The 22,117-nt window shown below is 31.6% G+C and overlaps 5 protein-coding genes across 11 annotated transcripts; 2 read left to right on the forward strand and 3 right to left on the reverse strand.

The window, feature by feature from the left end:
- Positions 1-793: 793 nt before the first annotated feature.
- Positions 794-2,111, forward strand: LOC109813697 (uncharacterized). The gene is made up of 4 exons (XM_020377938.3): positions 794-1,061; positions 1,141-1,199; positions 1,562-1,679; positions 1,771-2,111. Exons 1-4 carry the CDS (start codon positions 868-870, stop codon positions 1,847-1,849), a joined length of 450 nt encoding a protein of 149 aa, XP_020233527.1. The 5' UTR covers positions 794-867; the 3' UTR covers positions 1,850-2,111.
- Positions 2,112-2,898: 787 nt separating this feature from the next.
- Positions 2,899-7,324, reverse strand: LOC109813684 (uncharacterized protein At4g14100). 4 transcript variants are annotated; one of them, XR_014431821.1, is made up of 5 exons: positions 6,760-6,899; positions 5,985-6,397; positions 5,361-5,451; positions 4,241-5,268; positions 3,248-3,387 (listed from the first exon to the last, which is right to left on the reverse strand). XR_014431821.1 is itself a non-coding variant. In XM_083069156.1 (3 exons), exons 1-3 carry the CDS (start codon positions 6,838-6,840, stop codon positions 3,215-3,217), a joined length of 345 nt encoding a protein of 114 aa, XP_082925282.1. In that variant the 5' UTR covers positions 6,841-6,892; the 3' UTR covers positions 2,899-3,214. The 4 variants fall into 4 exon arrangements, 2 of the variants coding, with proteins under 2 accessions (XP_082925282.1, XP_020233505.1); XR_014431822.1 differs by lacking the exon at positions 4,241-5,268 and having other exon boundaries at positions 3,250-3,387; XM_083069156.1 differs by lacking the exons at positions 4,241-5,268; positions 5,985-6,397 and having other exon boundaries at positions 2,899-3,387; positions 6,760-6,892.
- An 805-nt stretch (positions 7,325-8,129) lies between these two features.
- On the reverse strand, positions 8,130-12,207 carry LOC109813662 (short-chain dehydrogenase/reductase 1). Of its 4 annotated transcripts, XM_083069155.1 has the most exons (8): positions 11,972-12,207; positions 11,299-11,560; positions 11,012-11,206; positions 9,748-10,679; positions 9,612-9,682; positions 9,464-9,486; positions 8,629-8,829; positions 8,130-8,520 (listed from the first exon to the last, which is right to left on the reverse strand). In XM_083069155.1, the coding sequence occupies exons 1-4, from the start codon at positions 12,061-12,063 to the stop codon at positions 10,284-10,286; spliced, it is 945 nt and encodes a 314-aa protein (XP_082925281.1). In that variant the 5' UTR covers positions 12,064-12,207; the 3' UTR covers positions 8,130-8,520; positions 8,629-8,829; positions 9,464-9,486; positions 9,612-9,682; positions 9,748-10,283. The 4 variants fall into 4 exon arrangements, with proteins under 4 accessions (XP_082925281.1, XP_029130265.1, XP_082925280.1 ...); XM_029274432.2 differs by lacking the exon at positions 9,464-9,486; XM_083069154.1 differs by having other exon boundaries at positions 9,612-10,679.
- On the reverse strand, positions 8,389-9,782 carry LOC145955205 (succinate dehydrogenase assembly factor 2, mitochondrial). Its single transcript, XM_083069914.1, has 4 exons — positions 9,748-9,782; positions 9,612-9,692; positions 8,629-8,806; positions 8,389-8,520 (listed from the first exon to the last, which is right to left on the reverse strand). The coding sequence occupies exons 1-4, from the start codon at positions 9,780-9,782 to the stop codon at positions 8,389-8,391; spliced, it is 426 nt and encodes a 141-aa protein (XP_082926040.1).
- A 6,472-nt stretch (positions 12,208-18,679) lies between the features above and the next one.
- APC3 (Mitochondrial substrate carrier family protein) lies at positions 18,680-22,117 on the forward strand. Its single transcript, XM_020377909.3, has 5 exons — positions 18,680-18,933; positions 19,074-19,676; positions 20,492-21,274; positions 21,418-21,508; positions 21,681-22,117. The coding sequence occupies exons 2-5, from the start codon at positions 19,241-19,243 to the stop codon at positions 21,871-21,873; spliced, it is 1,503 nt and encodes a 500-aa protein (XP_020233498.1). The 5' UTR covers positions 18,680-18,933; positions 19,074-19,240; the 3' UTR covers positions 21,874-22,117.

Genomic DNA, 22,117 nt, shown 5'->3' on the forward strand with positions numbered 1-22,117 from the left:
ATAAATTAATTTTAGAAGTCCCTTTAGATTTGAGAGGTTTGGTTTTTTTATTTATATATTATTTTCAGTAAAAAAAAAAGTCATTTTGTTCATAAAAAAGGTAAGATCAATAAAAAAAAATTCCAATTCATCGCATAGTTTACTAACTTATTCTAGAAATGTTATTGATTTAATCAAAGAGAATAATTTTTTTTTCAACAGCAACACATTGTTTGTTATAAATGAAATATTAATTTGATTCCTCAAGCATTACTTTTTCTCTTAAATAATCATTAAAATAATAAAATAACATAAATAGCTCATAAAATGTTAATTTTTTTTTAATTTAGCTCCTAATATACTTTACTAAATACTAATGTTGGAGAATTAATTTAAAATATTTTTCAATGCTTAAAGAAATATATAATATAACTTTTAAAATCCTAAAAACTATTTATATAACTTCTTTACTTCAAATATTGTTTAAGAGAGAATAATATTTTAAGATATCAGTAAAACTAGTCTTAAATCTCTTAAAATATAATGTAAAAGAAATATTTAAATTTTAGTAGCCGATCATATTTTTGGGAGTACATTGAAAGAGATATCAATTGAGAAGAAAAAAAAAGTAGGCGAAGAAGTTGGAGAGGGCAGAACTTTATAAAGTCGATATTGTGAGTAATCTGTTAAATATTTAACACGACCAATAGTATAATAAAAACATAAAAATAAAACAAGAGTGAGAAATTAGATGCCACGTAGGACGGGGACACGTTTGCACATGTTTGTTTCACAGCCATTTCTTTCATTCTTCTCTTATCTTCTTCTTCTTCTTCTTCTTCTTCTTCTCTGTGTGTGTGTGTGTGATCCTGAACATTGAACACAGAGATGGCCTTGCAGGCACCGAGCCTTACCGTCAATGCCGGTCTCCGACGACCCTTGATGAACCCTTTTGCTCTAAAGTCAACCTTCTTCTCTGGTTCCTTCAACTTCAACCTTCACCTTCACCCTATTACTTCCGCACCCCCCAGGATTTCCATGCGCGTCGCTTCCAAACAGGCCTATATCTGTCGCGATTGCGGGTTAGTACCCTTTCATTTAACACCATTAAGCTATTTCTTTTTTTGTGTGCTGCAATTTTATGTTAATTCATCCATGCAGGTATATTTACAACGACAGGACTCCCTTTGACAAGTTGCCTGATAACTACTTCTGCCCTGGTAACCATGTTTGGATTCACGTTACATTCAAATACTAGATAATATAATTTTAACTAAATCTTCGTATTTTATTTGTGAGTCTAAATAGTTTTAGATAACTTTTGCATTAAATAAAAGCATTTTATACTAAGTTTTACTAATAATAGCTTGCTTTTAGAATAAAAAATCTAGCCATAAATCACATCTCGTTGAAGTCAATTGTAAACACTCACTCAAACACACACTTACTGATGATAAGATAGAAACATGAGGTTTTGGAATGGTTAATGATTAGGCAGCTCTTGTTAGAACCTGGTAGAAGCAAAAGAATTGAAACAAGTGCATTATCATTGCTATTGCCATTAATGACTAGTGTTTTGCAGTTTGTGGTGCTCCAAAAAGAAGATTTAGGTCATATGCACCGGCTGTCACAAGAGATGCCAATGACACATCTGTTAGAAAGGCACGAAAAGCAGAATTGCAGAGAGATGAAGCAATTGGGTGAGCCATAAATCTTTATCTGTTTCTATGTCTGTCATTATATCTCCTACCATTGTTTTGGCATTAACATTATGAAATAAAATTTCCACAGGAAGGCACTTCCTATTGCAATTGTCGTGGGAATTGCAGTGCTTGCTGGATTATATTTCTATCTCAACAACCAATACTAGGCTGAATGAGTGTTCCATTGCATGCCCTTTAATAAGGGGTGTAGTTTATTCCCGATCTTTCATTTTCTTTTGTTCATTCTGTTCTAAGCGCTCAGAATGGCCATACAATAAATGGTACAATTATTTTGAGAGAGAAGAATGGTCATGTTTAATTGTTTATCAACCCTGGCGGGTGAAGAATGCAATGTAGTTATAGAGGGGATAATTTGTATTTACTTTGTTGCCATTAAACTTGATAAGAAGCATCTTATATTTTCAACAATGTCATCAAAATGAAAGGTAGCAGAATTTTCTAAGAAAATGATGTCAAGATTGAAAGTTGAACGATAATGCAGTTATAATTAAACAACAGTTTGGAGTTTGTAAACGAGTATCCACTACAACAAGATCAATTGAAATATTGAGATTTAAGTATTGCAGGGGAAATTGAACATGCTAAATGAAAACAAACTATAATTAACTTAGACAGAAACAAATTGTATATGAATCCTACCCCCCCAAAAAAAAGAGGGAGATTGTATCTGAAATTAGAGGTAAAGAGGATAGGTAATGGGTAAGAGGATGAAACTAAGAATGCCAAACTGCATATGACATTGGAGACAGAAAATAAGAAACAACCCACACTACACATCAAGGAGAGCCAAATTGCGTTGTAAAATCGAAAGGCAAGACCAAGCAAATTAAAGACAAGTTACACTGCATCAAGGATCAAAGATAGAACAAATAAAAGATAGATTAGACCATACACCAGCGAGGGTAGGATGGTTGGACTGAATTTGGGATTAAAGACAAATTGAGTACAAGAATGGCCAAACTACACATCTATGAGGGCCTAATTGTGTCTTTCAAGAATCAATGATGGAGAGTATCTATGTAGAATTGGAAAGGATGGCTAATTAATGAAAGAGAACATGCTGGAAACAACCAATTTGCAAAAAGATAGATCAAAATGGAGGCAAGAAGCTGGAACGACGGTAAAGACATGCTTGAGACTAAAATCTAAAAAGGAAAAAAGTCATAGATGGAAAATTGAGAGCAAATAAAAACACTCGAGTTTGGGGGTAATGGAGTTCCATAAAATCAACCTACTGAACAGAATATACATTCAAGGAAGGTACCTCGGCTGTGACAAGGCCAAAGGAAAAATAATAGATGTGTTACACACAAGATAAAACGATAATCTTGATTTATATTAACATTAAAACATACTCATAACTAAATAAAGAAATAAATTATAAAAGAGCAATTACATTCATACATCTCTTCCATCTTATTTCCACCACATTTTTTTTATCTCTCTTATTTTCTTACCATACGTGTTACTTTCTCTCTTTAAAACATAAAGAACATACTCCATTGTCACGATTAGTTAGAATATGAAGAACGCGGTATCTCTCTCATTAACATCCCATGAGAAGAAGCATCTTGTGAATCTAAGAGGGCCGTACTCGTTTCGTTAAAACAGTAGACAGGAGCCTGCCAGTTTTCATCCTCCAGCACCGCACCAACCTCAAATGTCATCACATGAGCAACCATCCCTACACCCACCATAACAATAAGGAATGAATGCTACACTCATTATTCATAATTAAATTAAACACCATCCTAAGAAATGTAAGCATTGTGCATGCATGTAAGATGATTGTTCACCAATTATATATATCCTATTTTAATCATGTCACTCCTAGATGTGAGAATCTCCAACACTTCTAAGTGTTGGAATTGGCCACCTGGAATGTGAAGTCTGTTAGAATAAACATTTGTAGAGTCATAATCTGCAAGTGATTTGATATGAGACCAGGTGGCTTGTAGGCCCAATTCCAATCACTAGAATGAATTTTAATACTATTATATGGGTTTTGGAACTTTTTTATTTTTTGATAAACAAAAGAGATTTAAATTAAAGGAAGTATAAGGGGTACTCTAACCCGTTACAAGAGACACAGACATAATTAGAATTCAAAACCAAAGCAGAAGTTATGAGAAACACAAACCCGAGTTATAATACCAACTAATGTAACTAAAAGAACAACTAGGGACAGAACTAGTAATCCACTTCTATGAATGAAGTTTAATACTGTCCAACACTTCCTTGCAATCCGTAACACCTTACTAAAAGATAATAACATTCCGATGAAGCCATAGTGACCAGATAACAAAAACCCAAACCACTAGAAAACACTGAGAACGTTTTTTATGTATACCAAAATTCGTCCAATATAAATAAAGAGAAATTAACGAATTAGGAAGAACCACCGCAACATCCAACCAATTAGCAACAGCTAACCAAGTATTAAAAGTCATAGGGTACATTAGAAAGAGATGAAGAGGGTCTTCGACAAACAAAGAGCAAAAAGAACATAAATTGTTATCCAACTCCACATCACGTACTTGTAACAATGATTTGCACGGAAACACATTCATGAACACCTGCCAACAGAACACCAAACACTTGATCGGAGCCTTGCATTTCCAAAGACTTTTTATAAATAGATGAAAATCTAAAGAATATCTGAGTTCTCCACCCAGCAAGCGCTGCAGCCAAAGGTACATACTTTTCACCGAGAATACACCGTCCTTATCACAAATCCATCTCCAATAATCTTGCTTAGAAGAGAAAATCTGCAAACCCTGAAGCAATTTCAACAAGGTATTCACACTCCTAACTTCATGGACAAAAGGTTCTCTTTTCCAATTAACCTGTCACACCCACCTAGATCCCTCCCAAGTTCCATTATGTGCCACCACTGACAATGGATCAAAGGCAAAGGAGTACAAAGAAGGAAAGACATCCAACAAGCGCAAACCACCTATCCACTTATCTTCCCAAAATCGGGTCATAGTGTCATCGCCAATACAACGCTCAATCTTTTCATCCAACCAAAAATTTCCTTGTTGTAGCACCCACACTATATCCTTCCATCACCAAGAAGCCCTCCTATCCACATTTGAACAATTAGAAAAGGACTCAATGCGCCCATACCTACCATGAAGAACTTTAGCCCACAACATACCTGGAGAGAGCATGCACCTCCACACCCATTTCCCTAGCAGTGCCCAATTGAACAATTTGACATTCTTGATTCTTAGTTCACCCTCAACCTTTGACTTACACACCGTTTCCATTTTACCCAAGGAATCTTTGAGCCATCCTTGACACCTCTCCACAAGAAATCACGTTAAATGGCCACAATTTCCTTAATCACTGAGTTCGGTACTTTAAAAAATGACAGAAAATGGATGGGCATAGCATTCAAAACCGAATTAATTAAGGTCATCCTCCCCCCAATGGACAAATGCCTATGCTTCCAAGAGGATAGACGCTTGCGTAAGCCATCAAGCATTGATTTCCAAGTAGACAACTTCCTAGGATTTGCACCAAGAGGTAAGCCCAAATGCTTAAACGGTAGTTGACCCACCTTACAATGTAAAAAAGAAGCCGCCAAATCAATGAAATCTACCCCTGAATGAATGTCAACCACGCAAATCATGTGAAAATTAATTTTCATACCTGAAATTAACTCAAAACAGCGCAAGATGTCCTTTAAACACCACAGATTTTGCATAGTAACTTCTCCAATGATCAAAGTATCATCAGCGAACTGCAAAAGAGAAATCGTCAGACCTTCACCACCCAAGTGTAATCTCGTAAATAGATTCATATCTAAAGCCCTAGTCATCAACAATCTGAGACTTTCTGCAGCAATTAGGAACAAAGATGGTGCTAATGGATCACCCTGCTTTAATCCCCTACCAATAGCTACGTCCGTCGTAGGACTCCCATTCACTAGGGCTGATAGACTACCCCCACATACACAACCTTCCATCCACCGGACCCATCTCTCATCAAAAACACACCCTCGGAGCATGAACAACAAGTAATCCCATTCCACAGAGTCATATGCCTTCTCATAATCAATCTTCATAACAAAAACCGGCTTCTTATATTTTTTAGCATAATCAATAGCCTCGGCAGCAACTAGAACACTATCTAACATATGTCTACCAGGAATAAAAGCAGACTAATTCTCTGCGATAATTGATGGAAGAATACCACGTAATCTATTCACCAATACCTTAGAAATAATTTTATACAAGCACCCAAGCAACGAAATAGGACAAAAATCAGTCATACCTTGAGGGCAGGGAACTTTGGGGACCAAAGCCACAAAATAAGACAAAAGAGCCTTTGGAACCTTCAAGTTAGTATGAAACTCAGCAAGCAAATCCATCACATCCACCTTCATAAGAGGCCAAAATCTCTTCAAGAAAGCAAAATTAAACCCATCAGTTCCTGGGCTTTTGTCACCATCACTCTCCTTAATCAAACAACACACCTCCTCCTCAGTAAAGTCACCAACCAACCTTGCATTTTGTGCATTAGACAACACAGGAAAACCAGTAAGTGACACTCGCGGGCTAAGCCAACTTCTGGCTTTGAAATGCTCCTCAAAATATGAACTCACCACCTCTTTAATCTCATAAACCTCCTCTACCATATGCTCACCTATCTTCAAAGCAATAATCTGGTTACATCGCTGCCTTCCCCTGATAGCATGAAAGTATTTGAAATTTAAATCACCATATTTACTCCCAACGAACTCGCGCCTTTTGAGCTAACAAGTTTATTTTGTTCCTCCGAGTATACCAAATACCATCCACTAGCTTAGTTTGGAACTTACTAAACCTTATGAATCTAAATTCTGAGATCAGAGTTACTAAGATGAGACTTGTTCATCATTTATATATTATATTTTGAATACCAAAGAAACAAGATAATAAAAATTAGACTTAACCAGAATACAAACTAAAAAATGCTTTTGGGATCTTGTCTACTGAAAAGTACTTCTTATTTTTGATAAAGAAACTTTCAAAATTACTTGTAACGTGCACGGAAACAAGTAACTAACCGGAGTAGAAGATCCACTTGACGGGTCTGCGAGTGAGGACATCCTCGTAGTACCAGATGAAGTCAACTTTCTCCCAGACATTGCAGAGGAAATTGTCGACGTACTCCTGGCCTAGGTAGGTGGCACCGTGGAGCCAATCAGGACGGAGAATGCCGACCTCGAAATGGATAATTTTGCAGGTTTTGTCGAAGGGTTGGAGGGTGTAGTAAAAGGATGTGCCATTGTCCCACTCGAGGTCGTACTTGAGGACACCGAGTTGGTGTTGGATGATGTTGAAGTTGCGGCCGTTGGGCCAGTCGTACCATAGGTCCGTTTTCTGGAGAGACCCGCTTCGGTTGATGAACAGCACTGAGTGGAACTGCTCCGGCCAATCGGCGGGAACGGGATCTTCCGCCATGGATGAGGAATGTTGAACAAAGAGGAATAATAATAACAAGAACAAATCAATGCTTACTTCTCTCGCAGAGGCCATTGCTAAGAAGATAAGAATTAAGGAATGTGCCTGTCACTGTGACTTTGAGGTCCAACTTCATTGCCCGCCATAAATATACAATCTCGCGGTCCACGCTCGCAAACCCAAAATAACCTATTTTTATATTTATATATACCATTTTTTTTAATCTTTATTAGTGTATACCAGGAGTTTGGAATGTAGAAGTTATTTCAAATAAATTTTACTTTTTTCAACAATTTTTTTCTCTAACAAAAGATTAAAATTCAGATTATCTCCACATGACTCGATTATCTAATAAATGCCCTCTGATTTATTAGTTTTTTAATAATTTTTTTTACCTTACTTCAAGTCTAATCCGAAAGCTAATCTTATAACTTGTAAAAAAAAATCTAACCAAACCAAACACCCACGAGCAACCACCTTCGACTCAAAACAAAGTTGGCACCTTCCCTTTTCACTTTTAATTTCCAACAAAGTTTCGCCATGAGGTTGTAACTGGTATCATATAGGTGGGTTCTGTAGGTGTGATATGTTTTACGTTTTCCAACATTTCGATGCAACATAATGTGACCGAGAGAAAGTGTTGGATTAGCATTGGAATTGTGTTTTGATTAACATTTCAAAACTTCTCTCAAAAATTAGCAATTTTCAAAGCAATAAACGGAAAAAGAAAAAAAAAAACCACTTTTCATCATTGAAGCTAACTTAGGTTATGTTGAATTTAACATTTCTCTATACAAAACGTGAACGTATGATACCCTTTGTTTTATTAGTGTAGCTTATCTGATTGTTTTCTCTCTCAATATAACAAACCAATTCTGTAGTAGTATACAATATTAACATATAAAGGAACTAAAACCGTAAAAGTGTTCAAAATATATTGAACAAAGAAAGTACCAAACAATGAGACACATAGTTAGAAAGTTAGAGTGGAAAAAGAATAATCAAGAATCAGGCATTTCAAGCCACTCACAATCGGTATACAATGCGAATGCAGAAGGTTCAAAGAAAGTCGATCACATTCTTCTAGTTTTCACTTTTCACCCATTTATTGATCTCTAGGGGCTAATACAAACCTTTATGTTGCAGTTACCCAGCCCTTATTTATAGTGAAAAATATGGTAGACAAGATGTTTTTTTTTTTTCATTGTAACAAATAAAAAGATTGTTTATTCTCAAGCTACTGATCGAAATTTCTTAATATCATCCCAGCCTCTCACCCATGGTTGGCCAGGTGTTGCTCTTGTTTCAGGAGCAGAATGACCCTCAAGATTGTTCGTAACTCCTTCTCGCACTGCAGCAAAGACCTATGCAACAAACAACGGACATGAGATTTGTAACCCTCAAAGAAAAACAAAATCCAAAGAAATAGCCAAATCGCAATTTCATCATTGAAATAATGAAATGAGACTCACTGGGTTGATGCTGATTGATTCTGGGGGTTGCTCTTGCCCAGATATCCACTTCCATAAATCTGGAATAGGATTTTGATTTTTGAAGTGACATGAACACAAATCAACGGATCTGTCTCTCAAAGTTAAGCTACTAGTTGCTTTCTCATTTCCATTTTTATCAGAACTTGCAAAGTAAATCCTCCAACAAAATCATCAAATGACCTATATTTGTCAATAACGTTTTCAATTTACTGCCAACATCTAATTGCTCATAAAAAGTGTACAAAGTAGTTAAGTTCCAGAGACACTAAATAAATTAGTCTCGGTTACTGTTTAGATAAAGTTCAATAAAAGCACTTATAGAAGATAAAATGAATAGAGTTTCTTGCATAGGTTAAAATCAACTTGTGCACTTAACTTTTATAAAAACTCTTTCCATTTAACTTGTCGAAAAAGTAAGGTGGATAAAAGGATTTTAACTTATGGAGAAGTTCAATGTATCATATTTTGTTTCTTTTTACTCTTAAAGGTGCTTCTGAAAAAGTTTAACCAAATAGAGTCTAATAATCTCTTCAACTTCTTTTGGATTAATCTCATGAATTAGCAATATGCCAATTATTGTACTAATAAGCTAAAATTTGGAAACATAAAAAGGCCCTCTTAAAGGAGTTACATCAAAAGTTAACAGGAAAAGTAGCCGAACTAAAATCTGAATTTGGACATGGAGTTATAAGGTGATCCTCTTAAACCAGGTAGATAAAAAAAAATAAAAAAATAAAAACTTTTACTGTACTGTATTGTTCTCCTATATTTGGGGTTTGACAAGATTGGAGTGATAAAAACAAACTTGCTTAACTGATCAAAGTGGAAGTAAGGTCCCTAGCAATGAAACACCAAAAGAAACTAAGCACTCTGATTGATCATAGTTTTTATTGAAATATGGCAGTCTAAGAAGCAAATCCAAATAGTCAAATAGCAAAGAGATTGAGATTGAGAAGGGGAACCTGTTGAACAAGCGTCTTTTGGTTTCTTCGTCGGATAAATCGAGGGAGAGGGAGTTACCAGTGAAAGGGGCCTGGGAAACGCTACAATCACGTTGGAAAGAAAAAGAAGAGAAGAGAAGAGGTGAAAAATAAGTACCTGAAAGTGATAACGGGATGCGGAGCCTTCCTCATTTGTTTGTATTAAAAGGCCTAATAAACTTAATTCACTTCAGAAACAATGATAAATACATTCCTAATATCTTACCCTACACAGTTTCTTTTGAGCATCAATTGTACCCTTTGTTATAGATAATTCTGTCTCCTCTTTTTCTTAATTATAATGTAAAAAAAGAAAATAGAAAAAGGTTCCCTGCCTGACATCGCAAATTGATTGATAGGGGAAAGAAGAACTGTTTCCTCTTTTGCTCTATTTGTAACATGCATTAATGAATTTAGCAACTGGAAGATAGCACAGTTAAAGTAACAATTAAGAAACATGCAGTAACTTCCTTTCCTCGGTAAATATCTAACAAAAGAATGAAGTGGTGACTTAAAATAATAACATTGAAGACGTAGGGTGGTATTAAGAGTTCCAAGTGAATCTTTTGTTTGGGTAACCTATGAATCTATCATTCTCAATCTGAAAACATGGAACATGAAGCAGATGAAGTTGGTTCCAAATTGACACATCAATCAAAAGTTAATTTCCCGTCTCTCTGCAAAGAACTTGCCCGAGATAGCTTGGTCAGGAAGAAGGGAAAGCCAGACACCAGTATCAGCACCATCCTCAACTGAGATACTTCCTGCATAGCCTGTGAGAGCGGTTTTCACCCAACCGGGGCAATAGCTGTTGATGTAAATCTTTTCACCATCGGGCCTCTCAGAAAACTTTTTTGCTATGAACCTTGTGTAAGCATTCACTGCTAGCTTTGACACTGAGTAGTCAGTGAACGATGGAGGCCACCCTCCTGATTCCCAACTTCCATCTTCCACTTGTTGCAGAAAAGTTGACACCATACCATCTATCACTTCCTCTGTCAGGGATTCCACATCACTTAGTTGCTCCCTCAATGATTCATTCTCCAATCTCTGCATGTATAACTTACAATCTTACATTCATTTTTGAGTAAACACTCTTTTTACTGATTGTGTAAATCATCTAATTACAAATCTGTATATGTTCACTTTTACGATTAACTATTTTACAAAGACTTTAATGGTCATATACTCTGAATCAGAAATCATTCTTTATATAACTTTTAAGATAGTTATTATAAAAGTCAACAAACTTACATTACATAATTTATGAAGGGAAACAGTAAGCTTATAGTGTATCCCTAGTGAATGGATATTGGATTAACTATATTTAGTCATGAATGAATACAAATTTATATTCAGAAAACATCATATTTTTTACTTACATTTCGTTTGCCGTTTAGTCGACCTAGACGCGAGCTCAAATTTACAATACGTCCACCAGGAGAGGATGGCTTCATCAATGGAACCATCGCTTGAATCATACGTTTGGTACCATAATAATTTGTTTCAATGACCAAACTAGCATTTTCAACGGAATTATCAGACCCCAGATTGAAATTAACACCGGCGTTGTTTACCTGCAGACATATCATATTACTGCTTAATTCATGCATGTTACCTTGAACATAAGTTCCTAACAAGTAGCTATGTGTGTGCTTTAGAAACTTACGAGAATATCCAAGCCACCATAATTCTCCTTCAACCACTCACAAAATTGGTTGATTGAAGAATTATCTAGAATATCAAGTTGATGACATGCCACCTCCTGCAGACCACCCTCTTGCAAGACCTTAATCGATTCAACGCCAACACTAGCATCTCTTGATGTTAGTATTACTGTTACTCCATGATCAGCAAGTTGTCTAGAGATCTCGAACCCAATTCCTCTGTTTCCTCCCGTGACCACGGCAATTGTTTCCTTAGACCACCACCTATGCATAAGCACAACATTAAACGCCATCTCTAGTTCCATGAATTAAAGGTTGTTGTCGTTTGTTTTCATATTTAAATCCTTACCTAATTAGCTAATAATCATTAGGATTTGCCTTGACCAATGACTAGTTTTGAGTTTTGACAATTAATGTGTTGTTACGATATGTAATGGACTCGATCTCCTTAAATAAAATTGTGATTTAGATGAGATACATTAAAGTGATCAATCAAATTTTCTACCGGTAGATTTTTCATTTCAATAAATTAAACAATATGCAGTTATTTCACTGTTGCAATCGGTGGCATTCTATGATCAAAGGGCTATCCTTATGAGGAGAAAGGAAAACTAGATGAAAATAAAAATGAGAGAATATGAACCTATGAGAGAGTAAATAGGTAGAAAATGCAACCTCTGGTGATCAGCATATGGAATGGTCCTGAGAAGAGATATCTCTTGCAATCTTTTCTCTTTCCGCTCTTTGGATTTTGCTTTGTGCCCCATGACTTTCTACCTATGTTGATTCGGCACCAATTTGAACTGGGAAAGCTGAATTGCTAGGAGCTTTGGGGTATTGAAGTTGAAAGAGATGAGATTGTATGACACAGCCAGACACAGACACGAGATGCAAAGGAGCAAAATGGGTGGCAATGCATGCATGCCACGTTGTTGGTCTAAGCATGTATGTTGGCCTTTCGGTCAAATGTGTAGAACTAGACTTCAGGCAAAAGATCAACCAACTTTTGTTTTTGTTCCGACGACTTTTAACGCAAAATTAATTCCTCTATGTTGAACCAAGGTAGCGAACACCTGCAAGTTGCACCAAAACAATTTTTGTTATTACTTAGATGTTATGCGAACAACAATAGTAGTAATGCATCAGTACTCTACAAGATTGAAGAATGCATCATGCATGCCTTCTTAATTTCTTATATATATATATATATATATATATATGAGGAGGGTTATAATTACACCAGTGTAATTTTTACTTAGTATTACATCACTCAATAACTTTATATTAATTGTGAATTTTGTAAATATAACTGTTAGATTGAAAATTCATATCACTTTATATGTGTATATCAAATTTTGTTAAAATTAAACAACTTGAAGGTAATCAAAGTGTTCATATTTTAGTATATTTTGAAATGAATATATTACGTCAATTTTGTTTTATAAGAATGAAGTATCAAATCATCTTGCATTGATATAAAATTTTGTATATATGATCTAAAAGTAAAGAACTTTCGATCTAACGGTTGGATTTACAAATTTTATATTTAATATAAAATTATTGAATGGTGTAATACTTAGTAAAAATTACATTATATGATTATAACCCTCCTATATATATATATATATATATATATATATATATATATATATATATATATATATATATATATATATATAGGGGAATGCTAATGTACTCCCACCTATTTTTTAGTGGGAGTATGTTAGCAACCTACACCAATTTTTTAGGACAAAAAAATCACTCATTTATTTTGATTTGGTTAATTCGTACAAAGGATTTATAGTAATTTAATTTAATTTTAAATGAAAATAAAAATATTTTCTCTCTCTTATTAATTTCATTCTCCAATTCATTTATTTTTTCTATTAATAAAATTTTATTTGTTCAGAGAGAGAGAGGAGAGAGACATCATGAGAGATAAAAGAGAAATGAGTTAAAGAAAGAATTTAATATGAGAGAGATAAATAAGTTAGAGAAAGAATTTAATAAAAAAGATAAATGAGTTGGAGAAGAAATTTAATAAGAGAGAGAAATGATTTAGAGAATGAAATTAATAAGAGAGAGAAATTATTTTGTTTTCATTTAAAATTAAATTAAATTACTATAATATCCTTTGTACGAATTAACCAAATCAAAATAAATGAGTGGTTTTTTTGTCCTAAAAAATTGGTGTAGGTTGCTAACATACTCCCACTAAAAAATAGGTGGGAGTACATTAGCATTCCCCATATATATATATATATATATATATATATATATATAGAGGAGGGTTCAAACGACACCGGTGTAACTTTTACTAAGTGTTACACCGCTCAATAACTTTATATTAAATGTGAATTTTGAAAATTCAACCGTTAGATTGAAAGTTCATATCTCTTAGATCATATATGTCAAATTTTGTTAAAATTGAACAACAACTTGAAGGTAATCAAAGTGTTCATATTTTAGTATATTTTGAAATGTATATATTACGTCAATTTTGTTTTATGAGAATGAAGTATCAAATCATCTTAGATTAATATAAAATTTGATATATATGATCTAAGAGATATGAACTTTCAATCTAACGGTTGAATTTTCAAAATTCACATTTAATATAAAATTATTGAGCGGTGTAACACTTAGTAAAAGTTACACCGGTGTCGTTTGAACCCTCCTTTTATATATATATATATATATATATATATATATATATATTATCGATAAATATTAATAAATTAGTGAAATATGTTAGTAGGGGATATTGGAACTCAATCTTTCCTTAATATTTGAGTCCTATAATCCTTCTCTAACACTATTTATATCATTTTATAACTCTTTATACATAGTATTATTTTCAGTAATATTATATGTGTGTATTACATGTTTCAAATTTAATTTTAATTTGATTTTATAAAACTTAGACTAACACAAGAAGATAAACTATATGTAATTGAATAACTTGATTATAATTTGGAACTATATCAAACTTTCGATTAGAATAAAAGAATAAAAATATATTTTATTATTGTCATGTTTTTATATATAAGACTTAAATATTTAATTCATTAAAATTAAGAAAAATAATTAATATAATTAATAACAATAAATTTATCATATTTTTAGAATTTTTTTCAAAGTTATTCTTATATAATTTTTCTCTCTTTATTAATATTATTTTATACTCTTTTTTAATCAATTAAAATACGTGTTTTATATATTACTTATCTTGTCTAATTAATAATGTTGTCTTTTAACTAGTTAAAGTGTATAGTTTTTTTATAAAAAAAATTATAATTAATATATATCATAAAATTGGGATAATATATTTTAATCTAAAAATTATTAATACATAAAAAATACGGATTGAAACATATAAGAGAACAAATTATTCCAACTTCCAACTAAAGTAATATATTTTATCACACACTATACTGATTATGTAAGAGAAAAAAATTTGATGGAAATGTCAATACATACGTTAATTCAATCGTGTGATTTTAAGATGTACCGTATAATATAGCTATGCTGTAAATAATTTTTTATAACATTTATTTATGCTAATTATTATATTTTAATTTAAATATTTAAAATAAGATAGAAAAATTGAATTTAAAATAAGATATGAATTTATTAAAATTTATAAGTATAAAATATATTTAATTAATATGAATATTTTTTAATAAAAATAAATAAAAATCGAGTTATGCGGTTCAACTAGTGACCCGCCAGTTCAACCTTTGACCCACTGACCCAGTATCTTAACCGGTTCGACGAACGGTCCGGATTTTAAAACTATGACTCCTTACGTCTCACAATAATTAAAAGTTTTTACACATGTGGGCAATAATAAATATACAATTTTTTTAAACAATTTTACTAAAGTAGTCTTTAAAATATGGAAGTTGAATAATTTATGAAAAAATAAATTAAGAAAATAATAATTAATATTATATTACAAAGTAAAAATATTCATTTTAAAATATTTTTTAAATATTAAAATTGTAATTATTATAAAAGGGAAGAAATATTAGCAACATTTTTTTAATACTTTTAATTATTTTCTAAAATAAATTTGTTGGATATAAAATTTTTTATGAGTTTTGCATATTATTTAATGTGCATTTTTCTTTTTTCTTTTTTATTAAAAGATGGACTAAAAATCCTATTATGTCTTTAATTAAGTGATAAAATTTAAGTTTAAATATATTGTTAGTCTTTCAAATTTAAGGTAAATTTATTTTTGATTCATCAAATTTGAAATAAGTCTTTTTAGTCCCAGTAATTTTAAAAAAAATATTATTTTAATTTTTATACTCAAATTTTATTAAAAAAGTTATTAAATACTATTCATCAAATTTATCTACTAGTATCCTTATTAATGAAAACAATCACATTGAACTTAGTTAATATACTATTAATGACTTAAAAGACTAAAATACTTTTTTTTTTAAATACAAATATTAAAAATAATAATTTTAAATTTAAGGATTAAAAATAAATTTAAATATAAAATTTATGATTTATAACTCAAATAATAAAAATGTCAACAAAAGAGTATTAGAAACAATTTTGTTAAGATTTTTCTAACTACTTACTATTAGTTAAGATACAAAAGAATAATATCATGAAAAAGTTAATCCCTAAGTATGATATTTATTAATTAATTAGTCAGTTGGGTTTCTTTAAAAAAGTTAAATCCTTATCATAGTGCCCCGACATTTCCAGAAGACAGAATCATCATAATATAAAGGATTTTTTAAAATTATTTTTATATTAATGAGAATTTTATAGTGTGCTAGCCTGAAAATAGGTACACCATGCCTTGAAGGTTAGTACGTAGTTTGGGTATGGTTTCCTTAACAATGTAATTAAACTTAGAGGTTAAAATGAGACACCCGAGCAAATTATAATACTTGAATATATATATATATATATATATATATATATATATATATATATATATATTAAAAATATGGTTCAAAATCTGTTTTATTATATTATTAAATAAAATAGATTAATCAAGACTTATTCTTAAAATAATAATAAATATATCTTTTTTATTATATTATTAAATAAAGTATAGATCAATCAAGATTTATTCTTAAAATAATAATAAATATATCAATAAATTCTAAAACATAATATATATATATATATATATATATATTCTTTTACTAAAGTATTTAAATATTAGTTATATATAAATTTATGAATGAATGAATAATTTAGTTAAAAATATAATCTTTTCAATTTTATAAAAATTGTAAAATTTTTAAGATCTTACTTTAAATAATCAATCCATATATATTAAATATGAATTTTTATCTTACATGATAGTATTTTAATAAATTTTCTTTTATGAGAAGATTTTAATTTTTTTTTAATTTCTTATCTAATTTAGTCTTTATTTATCATAATTATTTATAAATTAAAATTTAATATTTAAAAATAAATTATCAATAAATAAAATTAATATTATGTTATAATATTAATTTTTATATATTAAATATAAATCTTTGTTTTGTGCGATAATATTTTTAGGATTTTGTTTTAACAATTTTTTTATTTAATTTAATTTTTATTTATTATAATTATTTATGAATTAAATTTTAATATTTTAAAATAAATTACTAATAAATAAAAATAATATTATATAATATAAATTATCAATAAATAAAAATGATATTATACTAAAATATAATTTATATGTTAAAAAATAACTTATACAAAATTTAAATATAATATATATATTCATATATAATATTTATTTATATATAATTTATTATAAATTTTAGTCATCATAATAAATACTTTGTATATGCATAGACTAAAATATTAATTATATGTAATTTTAAAGAAACAGTAATTTTATTATTTGAATATAATTTATATTTTATTTTATCATTATCTGGTTTATTATCACATGAATATCAAATAATTAAATATCATTATGCTTTTATCTAATCGTATTTTTATCATGCTTCTATATCTTATCATATCCTATTAGACAAATCCTTAACTCTTTAGATATAGAGTTTAGATATTGAGATATTATGGTTTCTTATATTATAATAGTCTCTCAAGTTTTCTGCCATTTACAGGCCCATCCATTCTAATTTCATTTGATATTTAAGTTATTAATTAACATATGATGGAAATACATTACTTTTATTGTTTGTTATAAAAAAATTAATTTATCCACAAACATTAATAACACGACAATTAAGTCAATACAGTTAAAACACGTTTTTAGGGCACTGTAGTTTAAATACTCTGTTTTTCAGTTGGTACATATCGAATAAAATCATGATGGAATAATCTTATAGAATTTGAAAGATCAAATTGACACAATTAAAATATTGAAAATTAAATCTCATGATGAGCATATGAACAACTAATAATATAATTAAATCTTATAAATTTAAAATGCACAATTTGAAGACCCAAACTTTAATTCTCCCTATTTTGTTGAACATTGACTCATTGAGTATTATATTTAACATATATTTCACGCACTATCTTTAAAAATATTTTTTTTTTCTCTCAATTCTCAACCATCCAAATTGATCAACATTTTATCTTTATTAGTATACTTATGTAATCACACATATATATTTTTTATTTATATTTTTTCTTTTATCTCTATCCATGAATTGAATTTCAATTTTTTTTATTTTTTTATTAATAATAAAAAATAATCTCATATCACAATTTAAAGTATTTATTATAAACTCAAAATATAACATTTATCTTAAATTATTTATTATAAATTTTAACTACAACATAATTTATATATTCAAAATATTTATTTGTTATAAATTTTAATTATATAAAAAAATTATCTTATATAATATAATATACAGATTAAAATATTATTTAAATTATATTTTTAATCTCTTATTACTAATTCATTGAAACTTTTAAATGATACAATAAAAGAATAACGAGTTTCTTTTAAATCTGAAGTCTAATCTTTTCAAAATCTTATTAGAAACTTATCTTATTTAAAATATTAAACGCTGATAAAATAATAATAAAAAATTGTTATTTTAAATTATAAATGAGATATTATCATTATTTTTTAAAAATTCAAAAATTATCTATTTGAATGAATTATTTATATACTTATTAAGAACACAATATTGCCCAAACATTTATCATTATTTGAATTTAAAATTTGTTTTTATCATAACTAATTATGTATATTTTATTTAAACTTTAGAGATAGTCCTAGAAGATCATATATATATATATATAGACCTAGCAGCAAGATGATAAAAAGAAAATCTTTGATAAAAGAAGGGCAAATACAATTGAGATAGGTAGAAAGGAATATCCAATAATAACATAATATCCTTTCTTTCAAACAAACAAAAAAAAATAATAACAATAACATAATATCCCCTTTTCTTCTCTACTTGTTTAGCAAAGAGGGATAACACAATCAGAATCAGAATTGATTGATTTCCTTATCAGACAAGTACCCTCCTCAATCACAATGTCAAGAACCTCTCTGCCCTCTTAAATACTCTGATTCGCTTTCCACAGCGCAAAAACTCAAACGCATTGCCTCATTTATATGCACATATTTGTTTGCATAAAATTGGAACCGTCCTCATCAATTGCAATTTCAGGTACCTTCTCCTTCTTCTTCATATGGTCTCCACACACACACACTGTGCTTAGTCCAATTAGCTTCTGGTTAATGCCTTTCGTTGCTTTCCTCTCTCCTTTGACCCTCCCTTAAATTCCATTGCTGGTTTTCTTCTTTCAGTGGGTGGTTTGCGACTTTTCGAGTATCGAGATTTTGACCCATCCAACCCCACCAAATTGCTGCGTAGATCTGAGGCCAAAGTTAGCATCTTTCGCCCCTTCCAAATTCAAATGCCCCATTGGGTATTCCCAGTTCAATAGAGATTCTGAGATTCTAGAGCGAAGAACATGTCCGGGGCAGGCCAAGCCATAGACATGGAGCACGTGGGGTTTCCGAAAGCCAAAGCCGATCACGGCCGTGGCAAGAAAACGGGACCGGTTTCCATGGATCACGTGCTTCTTGCTCTGCGTGAGACCAAGGAGGAGAGGGATCTTCGAATTCGGAGCCTCTTCAATTTCTTCGATGCTGCCAATAACGGCTACTTGGACTATGCTCACATTGAGGCTGGTTTGTCTGCACTTCAGATACCCCCTGAGTACAAGTACGCCAAGGAGCTTTTCAAGGTGTGTGATGCTGACAGGGATGGCAGGATCGATTACCATGACTTTAGGCGTTACATGGATGACAAGGAGTTGGAGCTTTACCGCATATTTCAGGCCATTGATGTGGAGCACAACGGCTGCATTCTCCCTGAGGAGCTTTGGGATGCACTTGTCAAGGCTGGTTGGTATTCTTTTACTCCCTTCAATGCTGCTACTCACTTTCTTCATCGTGTTTCATACCTTGTGCCATCTTATTATTGCATGTCAAGTTTCCTAATTCAATCATATATTGCCATGTATAGTAATCACCATGTATGGCAAGTATGTTGAAATTTGTAATAATTACCTTAAAAGCCATACCTCAGATGATTTCTGATTGGTAGATAGGGTAAATTTTTACATTCATAATGCGTGAAAATTAAATTATTTTATTGTTTGTGTTGTCAGAGTTGTTGTTTGCTATCTGTCCTCTGCATCTTTTCTGTGCTTGTAGTGTTGTAAGTATGTTGTTGGCTGTTAATTTTCTGCGAGTGGGCCAGGACATGCTGACATTCAATGTTGTTCCTTAAACTTGCATTGCCTTTGGTCGTGGTTGTGATGGGGTGGGATTATTTGTAGATTCTATAATTGTGGCGAGACGAGTTTATAATAGGACATTTATAGTTGTAGTCATAAAAGTTATGTGTGAGAAAAAGGTTCGGTCTTGACTCTTGAGAGAAGGAAGGGTTCTACATTTGTTCATAAATTTGGTGAATCCTTGTGATTTCTGAATGTGTCTCTTTTGAAGATGTGCTGCCGCATTGTATATTCATTTGAAATAAAAGGGAGAAAATTTTTGGAATAATTCTATGAGTATGCATGGTGCTTTGGTTTAGTGAAACCTAGTTCAACTTCGATCTTTGATGGTATTCCTTGTTGCCTTTTGTGGAAACTTTTACTGTTGTTCCATTTTATCTGTAGTATTTATCGTAAGCATATTCAGCTTCTTTGTTGCAGGGATTGAAATTGATGAGGTGGAGCTTGCTCGCTTTGTGGAGCATGTTGATAAAGACAATAATGGAATTATCACTTTTGAAGAGTGGAGAGATTTTCTCCTACTGTATCCTCATGAAGCAACTATTGAAAATATATATCATCATTGGGAGAGGGTATGCCTTGTTGACATTGGAGAACAAGCTGTCATTCCTGAAGGCATCAGCAAGCATGTGCACAGGAGCAGATATTTTATTGCAGGGGGGATAGCAGGAGCTGCTTCTCGTACAGCAACTGCTCCTCTTGATCGTCTAAAGGTGGTCTTACAAGTTCAAACCGGACGAGCTTCTATTATGCCAGCAGTGATGAAGATATGGCAACAAGATGGTTTATTAGGGTTTTTCCGAGGAAATGGATTGAATGTTGTGAAGGTAGCTCCAGAGAGTGCCATCAAGTTTTATGCTTATGAAATGCTGAAAAATGTAATTGGAGGTGGTGAAGAGGGCAAGGCAGATATTGGTACTGCAGGAAGACTTTTTGCAGGTGGTATGGCTGGTGCAGTTGCACAGATTGCTATATATCCAATGGATCTTGTCAAAACTAGGCTACAGACTTGTGCTTCTGATGGTGGAAGGGTTCCTAAGCTTGGAACACTTACAAAGGATATATGGGTCCATGAGGGACCTCGGGCTTTCTACAGAGGGCTTGTTCCGTCGCTTCTTGGTATGATTCCTTATGCAGGGATTGATCTCACTGCATATGACACCTTGAAAGATCTATCCAAGAGATATGTTCTTTATGACAGTGGTACGATATGATTGCAACCACATTATTTCTTGAACTTAGTGATCTTTTTTTTCCAGCATGATTATTTTTAATGATAAATTAACACTTCTAAAGCATTCATCCTTTGAAACTTTAAACAATTTATTATTTTTTCTCCTACACAGATCCTGGTCCTCTAGTCCAACTCGGATGTGGGACAGTTTCAGGTGCTCTTGGGGCTACTTGTGTCTATCCGCTGCAGGTTATTCGAACAAGGTATAAGGTTGTGTCAGTTGTAATGTTATTTTTCTGTTCTCCTTCCCCAAAAGAAAATACGTAGTGGTGGATGGTATAAGTTTTGTTCTTTTAAGCTAGTTTTTTTTTTTTTTTTTTTTGTTATTAATACTGTGTGTATGCTTTGTTGACACAACTTTATCATGATTCTCAGACTGCAGGCACAACCTATGAATAAGTCTAGTGCTTACAAGGGAATGTCTGACGTATTCTGGAAAACTCTTAAGGATGAAGGCTTCAGAGGTTTCTACAAAGGACTCATTCCTAATCTCCTCAAAGTTGTGCCAGCTGCGAGCATTACATACATGGTTTATGAAAGTATGAAGAAGAGTCTCGATCTTGAATAGAGTGTCATAGTTAAAACTAGCTAATTTCAAATATTATAAAGTCTTGAATTGTTGATGGTGACGAAAAAGAATAGAGCCTACTAGTCCTGTAGGCACTATTAAAAATAGTCATTCTTCTGAGGATATCGTAAATCACGATTTTGTAGTCAGAAAGTTTTTCCCCATGCTTATCTGAACTAAAATATTGAGAAATTAGGTTGTATTTTAGCTATACCAAGGTAATAGGTGTTATCATTTTCAATCA

This window comes from Cajanus cajan, chromosome 2 (assembly GCF_000230855.2).
Source record: "Cajanus cajan strain Asha chromosome 2, NIPB_CcT2T_4, whole genome shotgun sequence".
Lineage (NCBI taxonomy): Eukaryota > Viridiplantae > Streptophyta > Magnoliopsida > Fabales > Fabaceae > Cajanus > Cajanus cajan.

Bases quoted from the DNA above. Each gene is read 5' to 3' on its own strand.
- APC3 (XM_020377909.3), top strand. From the start codon at position 19,241: ATGTCCGGGGCAGGCCAAGCCATAGACATGGAGCACGTGGGGTTTCCG. The intron at 21,275-21,417 runs GTACGATATGAT...TCTCCTACACAG, and splicing joins ATATGTTCTTTATGACAGTG to ATCCTGGTCCTCTAGTCCAA. The intron at 21,509-21,680 runs GTATAAGGTTGT...CATGATTCTCAG, and splicing joins CTGCAGGTTATTCGAACAAG to ACTGCAGGCACAACCTATGA.
- LOC109813684 (XM_020377916.3), bottom strand. From the start codon at position 7,231: ATGGCCTCTGCGAGAGAAGTAAGCATTGATTTGTTCTTGTTATTATTA. The intron at 3,388-6,759 runs GTTAGTTACTTG...TGGTGGGTGTAG, and splicing joins CAAGTGGATCTTCTACTCCG to GGATGGTTGCTCATGTGATG.
- LOC109813662 (XM_029274432.2), bottom strand. From the start codon at position 12,063: ATGGGGCACAAAGCAAAATCCAAAGAGCGGAAAGAGAAAAGATTGCAA. The intron at 11,561-11,971 runs GTTGCATTTTCT...GCTTATGCATAG, and splicing joins CCATATGCTGATCACCAGAG to GTGGTGGTCTAAGGAAACAA. The intron at 10,680-11,011 runs GTAAGTAAAAAA...TTATACATGCAG, and splicing joins GACTAAACGGCAAACGAAAT to AGATTGGAGAATGAATCATT.
- LOC109813697 (XM_020377938.3), top strand. From the start codon at position 868: ATGGCCTTGCAGGCACCGAGCCTTACCGTCAATGCCGGTCTCCGACGA. The intron at 1,062-1,140 runs GTTAGTACCCTT...TCATCCATGCAG, and splicing joins TATATCTGTCGCGATTGCGG to GTATATTTACAACGACAGGA. The intron at 1,680-1,770 runs GTGAGCCATAAA...AAATTTCCACAG, and splicing joins CAGAGAGATGAAGCAATTGG to GAAGGCACTTCCTATTGCAA.
- LOC145955205 (XM_083069914.1), bottom strand. From the start codon at position 9,782: ATGAGGAAGGCTCCGCATCCCGTTATCACTTTCAG. The intron at 9,693-9,747 runs GTACTTATTTTT...ACGTGATTGTAG, and splicing joins CATCCCGTTATCACTTTCAG to CGTTTCCCAGGCCCCTTTCA. The intron at 8,521-8,628 runs GTGAGTCTCATT...TTTGTTGCATAG, and splicing joins AATCAATCAGCATCAACCCA to GTCTTTGCTGCAGTGCGAGA.